This window comes from Nomascus leucogenys, chromosome 10, assembly GCF_006542625.1.
Source record: "Nomascus leucogenys isolate Asia chromosome 10, Asia_NLE_v1, whole genome shotgun sequence".
NCBI lineage: Eukaryota > Metazoa > Chordata > Mammalia > Primates > Hylobatidae > Nomascus > Nomascus leucogenys.
In genome coordinates this window covers 1,086,175-1,095,534 of record NC_044390.1, presented here as the reverse complement: position 1 = coordinate 1,095,534, position 9,360 = coordinate 1,086,175, and the positions used below count along the sequence as shown (strand labels likewise).

The window sequence follows — 9,360 nt, the reverse complement described above, 5'->3', positions numbered from 1 at the left end:
TTATTTATTTATTTATTGAGACAGGGTGTGGCTCTGTTGCCCAGGCTGGAGTGCAGTGGCATAATCATAACTCACTGTAACCGCGATCTCCTGGGCTCAAGCAATCCTCCCACCTCAGCATCCTGAGTAGCTAGGATTACAGGTGCACCACCATACCCGAGTAATTTTTTAGTTTTTATAGAGACGGGGTCTGGCTATGTTGCCTAAGTGAGCCTTCCACCTCAGCCTCCCAATGTGCTTGCATTACAGGTGTGAGCCACCGTGCTGGGCCTGACATTTTCTTTTCTGCACATTCTCTAGCTGTGTAACTTGCAACTCTTTAGCTCTGTGCCTGCAAAATAACTGGACATTATGTTACCAACAGAGGATGAACAGATGAGACTGGTCCAGTGGTTAAACCTGCACCTTCGTGGAGGCCATTATGAGTATCCCTATAGGCCGAGTCTCAGGGTGCCCCCAGAAGCCCATACCAGCCGCTGTATGGCAGAGCATGGACTTCCCCTCGGGGACTAAATCCCATTCTTGGGCTCCAGAGGTCTCGATTCTACCACGGTACGCCACCGCGTGGGGTGCCCTGGGAACGCGCCTACCTCCCTACTGCCCTGAGGGCGGTTGGAGATGGTCCCAGCAGGTGTGGGAGACGAGGTAGAAGACTATCTTCAACGGGGTCCAAGGCTCATCTGGACCCAGTTCTCAGCCGAGGGGCGGTGGAGAGGGCGTCAGAAAACGCAGGAGCAGCTCCCAGACCCAGGAGGGGACTCAGGGAAGCAGAGGCGCTTTCCTTGGCGGCTCTGGGGCCTTCCCAGTTCGCCCGGCCCCCCTGGAGGAGACGCCCCCGGGGTGGAGCTGCCCAGGACCCCTTCCCATGGGACGTCTCGGCCCCGCCTCCCGTATCTGGGGATAGTCAAAGGGCTCAGGTCAGAGCAGGAGCAGCCGGGGGCGCGGCCCCCACGTGGCCTCCGGGAACACCTGCCCACAGCGCGACACCTACGTAGCTCCTGTCTTTCACAGAACAGCCTTGGCCCCGGCACGGCCTGGAACGCCTTGACCCCGCAGGGGAGGGGGACGAGGCTCCTTCGCTCCCGAAGGAGCGTCGAATACGTGTGGAATACGCGTCGGTGTGGATCTGGCCTCAGCTTCCTGAGCCTGAATCAATGCCTCTAATCACGTGGGCGCTCAGCCGCGACGGGACCACAGAAATCGACCAGCGGCCCGTTTAAGGAGCGACAAGGCCCAGCCCTCTCCTGCACTGTGGCGACGCCATTTCCCTGCGCCCCCAGCGCGGCCGCTTGGCTTTTGTTTGAGGTGACACTGGGCCACAGCATCCTTCCCTGAGCACTGGGTACCAGCGGGGACTACAGTACCCAGAAGGTTTTGCCTCCGGCCGCAGGGATGCTGAGCCAATTCGCGCTGAGAAAAGGGTCATTTCCGCTTTGGGACCAATGAGTCGGGGAGGGACTTCCGGTATCACTTCAGTGGCGGTCATTTTTGCAGCGCTTGGGTGCATCCAGACCGTCAGAGCTTTGGGAGCGCTTTGTTTGGCGAGAGTCGGAAGGCGCGAGGGGAGGGGTCCTCCCACTGAACAGTGGGGGGTCTAAGGGTCGGCGGCGGCGGGGTTGACGGCTTTGCCTAGGTCCCCTCGCCCGTAGCTGTCGGGTCCCGGCCCCGCTCTGCCCACAGACTCCGATGGCTGCGGCCGCGCTGAGGGCCCCGACTCAGGTGAGCGCTGCCTCTACTGGGCCTCACCCTCCTTCATCCCCAAATTAGTGCCTTCTTGGGTCGCTACGGTCGAGATCCTCATGTCCAGTACAGTGGGGGCTCGTTGGTGGGGTCCCTATTTCCAGAACTTGGGTGATGAGGCACGGAAAAGGGTGACAGGCAAAGGGACCAGCGTTTCTAAACTCTTGGAGATAGAGTGAAGAAGGTTCGTACCTGGAGTGCCAAGGTGAGGAGTTTTCCCTCAATTCTTAGGATGCTAGGAGCCGTGGAGGGTTGTGTACAGAAGTGGCATATGGTTTGAGTTAGGTCTTTCGAAGTTTTCCAAAAACCTCGTGGAGTTAGACTAGAATAGAATGGAATAACACAGAGGCACAGGGAGGTTGAGTTCTTGTGCAAGGTCCCACAGTTGCTAAGAGTTAGCACTGAGGACTGGAACGCTGAGGCTCAGAAATAATGCAGGCATCCTCAGTCCACCTGGCTCTGGCCTGGACAGGAATCCAGGGAAGCCTGAATAGGTAGCGCCCTGTATGGTCACCTGCCTTTCATGATCTTTGGCTTTCCACAGGTTACTGTGTCTCCAGAAACACATATGGACCTCACAAAGGTGAGTGGAGGGTGTCCCAGGCCCTCACTGGTCCTGGCCCCATCCTGGGGTTTTTTCATGGATCTTTTTTACCACCATCCAGTTCTTTGACCTAAGGACTCTTCACAAACCCCAAGCTTGGCATCCTGATTCTAGACTGGTGGTTATTTGTAGAAGTTCTTACTGCTGGCAGACAATGGAATGAGGTGTGAAAGGTTGCCCCGCCTACGTACAATAATGTATAAGGTTGGCAGTGAAGCTGAGCTGGTTCAGGGAAACCCAACTCTCCTTTCTTTCTCATGGGAACTCAGAGCAGCAGGGCAGGACTCAGGCCTGGAATGGCTCTGAGAAATTGGGTGTTTTTTCTGGAGGTGATGGAAACAATGGGAGGTTTAGAGAAGAGAAGGGAGGTTATCTGACACTGGTCTCATCAGGTTCACTGTTAATGCAGCATAGAGAATACTCTGTGGGTGTGATGGAGGTGATAGAAAGACCAGGGAGGAGGCTACTGCGGTGGCCAAGGTGAGTTTTGATACTGGCTTCACCAGTGTGGTGGCTGTGAAGGTAGAAGAACTGGCTGGATTCTGGGTCAGATTTTTAATTAGGCCTGCTTGCATTTTAAGATTTTGAGGGTAAGAGATAGTGATCAAGCATTACTCCAGGCATTCTGAGTTTAGCATCTGAAAGGATGGAAGTTCCATCAAATAGCATGTAATAGGATTGATTTTATTTTTATTTTATTTATTTATTTATCTATTTTTAGACAGAGTCTCACTCTGTCACTCAGGCTGGAGTGCAGTGGCTCGATCTCGGCTCATTGCAGCCTCCACCTCCCGGGTTCAAGCGATCCTCCTGCCTCAGCCACCTGAGTAGTTGGGACTACAGGCACATGCCACCATGCCCAGCTAATTTTTTTTTTTTCTGTATTTTTAGTAGAGACAGGGTTTCACCATGTTGGCCAGGCCGGTCTCAAACTCCTGACCTCAGGTGATCCACCTGTCTTGGCCTCCCAAAGTGCTGGGATTACAGGCGTGAGCCACCATGCCCCCAGCCAATTAATTTTCATTAAGGATAACAGGAGTTTTGTCTTTAGCTATTATCATAGTCTGAGATATTCCAAAGAATGATATATGGAGACATGAAGTGAGTAGCTGTCCATGTACATCTAGAATTCTGGAAGTGGTTTAAGATGGAGACATCTAAAAGGTGGTGACCAGTGTTTGGCCCAGAGTAGCTATGGGTCACGATTAGGAGTGGGTAATCCTGGTCGTGAAGATAATGCTATTTATAACGCAGGACAGGGCTGGGCGTAGTGGCTTACACCTGTAATCCCAGCACTTTGGGAGGCCGAGGCAGGTGGATCACTTGAAGTCAGGAGTTCTAGACCAGCTTGGCCAACATGGTGAAACTCCGTCTCCACTAAAAATACAAAAATTAGCCAGGTGTGGTGGCAGGCACCTGTAATCCCAGCTACTAGGGAGGCTGAGGCAGGAGAATTGCTTGAGCCCAGGAGGCGGAGGTTGCAGTGAGCCAAAATCACGCCACTGCACTCCAGCCTGGGTGACAGAGTGAGACTCCATCTCAAAACCAAAACAAAACAAAAAGACAGAAAAGAAAAGGTTGGGGCCATGACTGTGTCTTGTGCTTGGACGTGGTAGGGGTGGTGAGCATTACAAACAGTTGTGAGAGAAAAGTGGTCATGGGAAGATTGTAGGAAAGAGGATGATCTGGTATATTAGTCTGTTTTCACACTGCTGATAAAGACAGCAAGTCTCTAGGAAGTTCCAGACTTTCCCATATTTTCATGTCTTCTTCTGAGCTCTCCAAACTGTTCCAACCTCTGCCTGTTCCCCAGTTCCAAAATTGCTTCCACATTTTCAGTTATCTTTACAGCAGAGCCCCACTTTACTCACACTGATTTACTGTATTAGTCCATTTTCACGCTGCTGATAAAGATGTGCTTGAGACTAGGTAATTTGTAAGGAAAAAGAGGTTTAATGGACTCACAATTCCACGTGGCTGGGGAGGCCTCACAATTATGGTGGAGGGTGAAAGGCATGTCTTGCATGGCAGCAGACAAGAGAGACCTTGTTCAGGGGAACTCTCCCCTTATAAAACCATCAAATCTTGTGAGACTTATTTACTATCATGAGAACAGCATGGGAACAGCATGGGAAACAGCATGCCCCCATGATTCGATCACCTCCCACCAGGTCCCTCCCATGACATGGGAATTGTGGGAACTACAATTTAAGATGAGATTTGGGTGGGGACACAGCCAAATCATATCATCTGATAAGTGGTCAAGGCTTCCAAGGCATTAGGGACATAAGACAGACATGGAGATTAAGAAATAATTGGTAGAAGATGACACTGAGGCCAGGTACAGTGGACTGTGTCCCTGTAAAATTCATATGCTTAAACCCTAATTCCAGTGTGATGGTATTTGGAGGTTGGGCCTTTGGGAGATAATTAGGTCATGAGGGTGGAGCCCTAATGAATGGGATTAGTGAGTGCTCTTAAACAAAGAGGCCAGAGAGGTACTACCTAGTACTCTTTCCAACAAGTGAGGATACAAGAAGTCAGCAGTCTGCAACCTGGAAAGAGCCCCTACCGGAACCTGACCATGCTGGCACTCTGATCTCAGGCTTCCTGCCTGCAGATCTGTGAGAAATAAATTTCTGTTGTTGATAAGCCACCCAGTTTGTGGTATTATGCTAGCAGCCCAAACTGACTAAAACACTAGGACTAGTGCTTATTCACCATGGTAAAAACTCGCCAGGAATTTGTTGTGACCCTTGGTGAGTCTGGGGAGGGTGTCAGTCAAGCAGTTGAATAAGTTTAGGCATACAAATGTTCATTAGGTTGGAGGTAGAGAGCCACTGAGAGTCTGTGCCACTGAGGCCACTGATTTTGAATGAGGGTTAAGAGGTGAGAGGAAGATTGTTGATTGAAGAGGGGACATCAAGTGCAGCACAAGTGGAGGACGGCCATCAGTATCTGACATCAGGTGATTCTTGGTGGCTGAGGTTGAAGCAGGGAACAGAGTCAGGAAGATAGCCCTTCAGAGCAGGATGGGGGCTGTCTATGGCAGTAGGAACCATCAGAGGTCTGTGTAGCACTGATGCTGTCTCAGTTTGGCAGACAGAGGGGTGGAGGTGGCCGTGGGAGTGAGACTGAGTGAGTATGGTTCAAAGAATGATGTGCACATGGAGAGGGAGTGTGAACTGAAGGACCCAGGCCCTTGGCATTGAGGACTTAAGGGTCAAAGGTGAACCCACATTTGATTGTGTCTAGGAGGCACTATCTGAAAGACTCCTGGGGAACTGCCTGGCAAGAAGGGATACACCCCTACATACTGGGCCCAAAGTTTAGATGTGGTGCATCCTGCCCACCTCCTGGTTGGTGCTGTAGAAGGATACAGTGATCACTGGGACCATGAAGAGAGAGTGGGCATCTGTGTCACCAGGGCCTGTATTTCCTTAAGGTGGGGATGATTGCGTGGGTGGATGAACTTGTGGAGGCGTTGATTGTGGAGTGACCTGTCCCCATCATGACAGGGCTGTGTGAACTTTGAGGACATCGCCATTTACTTCTCACAGGACGAGTGGGGACTTCTTGATGAGGCTCAGAGACTCCTGTACCTTGAAGTGATGCTGGAGAACTTTGCCCTTGTAGCCTCACTGGGTAAGGCCCTAATACCAACTCCAGTGTCCTGGTCTGTCTATGGTCTTTTGCTGACTTCCCCACTTTCTTGGGATATGTGCTATGGGAGCGAGCACTGTGCACTGCCTGAGCAGCCCTAATACCTGCTGCCCAGTGGTCTGGGAAGCAGGTGTTCTTCAGTCAGCCAAATGGATCTCTGTTGCTTGCTCTCTTCTTGGCTGGGTGTCTGTGTTCAGATCCATGACACCTTGTGTCCCAAGTTCCCTGCACCCCCATCTGCTAGCTGACATTTTCTTGTGGCTACCTGTGTCATGATTGTAGTCATTGTCATGGTCTATACTTATGGGGACAATGGGCTCTTCTTACTCCTTGTAGTTTGTTTGTTTGTTTGTTTGTTTAATGATACTAACTTTCTTGCCCATGGGCTGTTGTGTGCTGAGTCGTTCTGCATCAGTGCTGATCACTCACATGTTCTGTCTTTCTGATAGGACTTGGCTTCATGAAGGTCCCACATAGCTAGACAACTGAGGGTGTGTGGAGAAACCTGGTTGCTTTATAGGGTGAACATGGTCTCAGAGAAGGCCTGGGCTTGTTGAGTGGCAACTGGTTGGGGGCATGATATCTGGGCTGTTTTCAGATCACATAAGGAGCCTGTCCTGTCTTCACCACTGTTTGGGTGCACATGCCACTTGGCCAAACCTCATTTCTATATTTTCTTCCCAGTACTTGACATTTGTCTGTCTTATTATTTTTATCTATGACTTCTAGCACCTGGCTGCCTCCACCTTTCTGATCTTCATGCATCATCTGCTTCTCTGCACTGCTCCCTCTGCAATGTTTTCCAACATTGACACACACATAATGTCTCATGAAGTATGTATAGATGATCACATGATATGTGATCATATCACTTGCTACTCAGTTTCAATTGTATTTTTCTGGGCTTGGGCACAGTCAACCTTCTGCATAGCATGCAGGTGTCACCAGCAGACAAGGTCCTCCTGAAGACTATGTGGTGAGTTTTAGGAATTGGAAGGCTACTCAAGGATAACTTTTGAGGCTGTTGGTAGAGGAATGGTTTGAAGACAATGCCATTCCCTGTCCTTCATCCCATCCTTGTGTCCTTTATTTGGTGAGGCCTCTCTCATTCTGTGATCTTTAGAGATCCAGTATTGCAAAGCAACCCCTTCCTCAACTTGCCCCCAGCTCCATTATCCTCAAAACAAACCTGGCAAATCATTCGTTTAGTATGTGTGTAATGGGGCTTCTTTCTCTCAGCATAGTCAATGTATATTTCATCAGCAGTTCTCTGCTTTCAGGTTGTGGCCATGGAACAGAGGATGAAGAGACACCTTCTGACCAGAATGTTTCTGTAGGAGTGTCACAGTCAAAGGCAGGTTCATCCACACAGAAGACTCAATCCTGTGAGATGTGTGTCCCAGTCCTGAAAGATATTCTGCATCTAGCTGATCTCCCTGGGCAGAAACCATACTTGGTTGGAGAATGTACAAACCATCACCAGCACCAGAAGCATCACAGTGCAAAGAAATCCTTGAAGAGGGACATGGACAGAGCCTCATATGTGAAGTGCTGCCTATTCCGTATGTCATTGAAGCCCTTTCGCAAATGGGAGGTTGGAAAGGACCTCCCAGCCACGTTGGGGCTTCTGAAGTCCCTGGTCTTTCCTGGAGGCAAGAAACCCAGCACAATTACTGAATGTGGGGAGGACATTCGCAGTCAAAAAAGTCATTACGAGTCAGATGAATGTGGGAAGGCGTCCAGACATAAACACACTCCTGTTCACCATCCAAGAGTCTACACTGGAAAAAAGCTTTATGAGTGTAGCAAATGTGGGAAAGCCTTCCGTGGCAAGTACTCACTTGTTCAGCACCAGAGAGTCCATACTGGAGAAAGGCCTTGGGAGTGCAATGAATGTGGAAAATTCTTTAGCCAAACCTCCCACCTGAATGACCATCGGAGAATCCACACCGGAGAAAGGCCTTATGAGTGCAGCGAATGTGGAAAATTATTTAGACAAAACTCCAGCCTTGTTGACCACCAGAAAATACACACTGGAGCAAGGCCTTATGAGTGTAGCCAGTGTGGGAAATCCTTTAGCCAAAAAGCCACCCTTGTTAAACACCAAAGAGTTCACACTGGAGAAAGGCCTTATAAGTGTGGTGAATGTGGGAATTCCTTTAGTCAAAGTGCCATTCTTAATCAACACCGAAGAATTCACACTGGTGCAAAGCCTTATGAGTGTGGCCAGTGTGGGAAATCCTTTAGTCAAAAAGCTACCCTCATTAAACACCAGAGAGTTCACACTGGAGAAAGGCCTTATAAGTGTGGTGACTGTGGGAAATCCTTTAGTCAAAGCTCCATCCTTATTCAACACCGGAGAATTCATACTGGAGCAAGGCCTTATGAGTGTGGCCAGTGTGGAAAGTCCTTTAGCCAAAAGTCTGGCCTCATTCAACACCAAGTGGTTCACACTGGAGAAAGGCCTTATGAGTGTGACAAATGTGGGAATTCCTTTAGCCAATGCTCCAGCCTCATACATCACCAAAAATGTCATAACACATAGAGGCCTCATGAATGCAGCAAATGTGGAAGCGCCTTCAACTCAAGATCTATCATCATTTAGCTCCTGAAAGTCCACACTTAAGTAGAGCCTTAGACCTACAGGGAATGTGCTGTCTGTAGTATTGTAGCAGTTGAGAACCTTTGTGAGGGAGCCATCTGCCTGAAGTTGAACCTCATTCTTCCTTGTTACTCTGGTAGAAACCATCTATCCTCTACCACCTTGAACAGTGGGCATTGGTCACCCCTATGTGCTAAGACAAGGCAGACATCTGTGTGTTCTCTTAAGTCTTTGGAGGAAATCTTGAGCAATCTAAGCCTTTAGAGAAAATTCATTCTTTTTTCTGACTGATCACAGCATACATGTGACCCAGTTTTGGTCAGGAGGGCCCAGCCTTGGTTCTGCTGGATACTAATGTGCAGGGATTCCCTTCATGTAAATTCTTGGTCTCATATGACACTTGGTCATTCTTCCAGCCTCCAAGTCACCACGTGGTGAATGGCTGCCTCACATTGCTCCAGTTTGTGCACTAATAAAAGCCTTATATTTGAATCTACCTGTAGTCTTGGGGTTTTGTTTACTGTGTGGGGTGGCTGGGAAACAGACTTCAACTCTATATGAAGGAATGGATGGCTTTTGTAGGCCTCTGCAGGAAAAGTAAGATGACAGAGTAATTCTAATTCTGGTTTTGGTCATACTTGCTTTGCTACCTAAAATCTCCTAGGAAACAATGCAAGGTTTTGGTTATTCTAATTTGTGGCCTGGATCCCTATTCTTTCTGTGAGACTAGAGGTCATCCTGAGGAGAGGCC

The 9,360-nt window shown here is 49.3% G+C and overlaps 1 protein-coding gene across 2 annotated transcripts; it reads left to right on the top strand.

Annotated features, from left to right (window-relative positions):
* The first annotated feature begins 1,469 nt into the window (after positions 1-1,469).
* ZIK1 (zinc finger protein interacting with K protein 1) lies at positions 1,470-9,105 on the top strand. 2 transcript variants are annotated; one of them, XM_030819501.1, is made up of 4 exons: positions 1,516-1,719; positions 2,285-2,323; positions 5,863-5,989; positions 7,288-9,105. In XM_030819501.1, exons 1-4 carry the CDS (start codon positions 1,687-1,689, stop codon positions 8,550-8,552), a joined length of 1,464 nt encoding a protein of 487 aa, XP_030675361.1. In that variant the 5' UTR covers positions 1,516-1,686; the 3' UTR covers positions 8,553-9,105. The 2 variants fall into 2 exon arrangements, with proteins under 2 accessions (XP_030675360.1, XP_030675361.1); XM_030819500.1 differs by lacking the exon at positions 2,285-2,323 and having other exon boundaries at positions 1,470-1,719.
* The last annotated feature ends 255 nt before the right edge of the window (positions 9,106-9,360 follow it).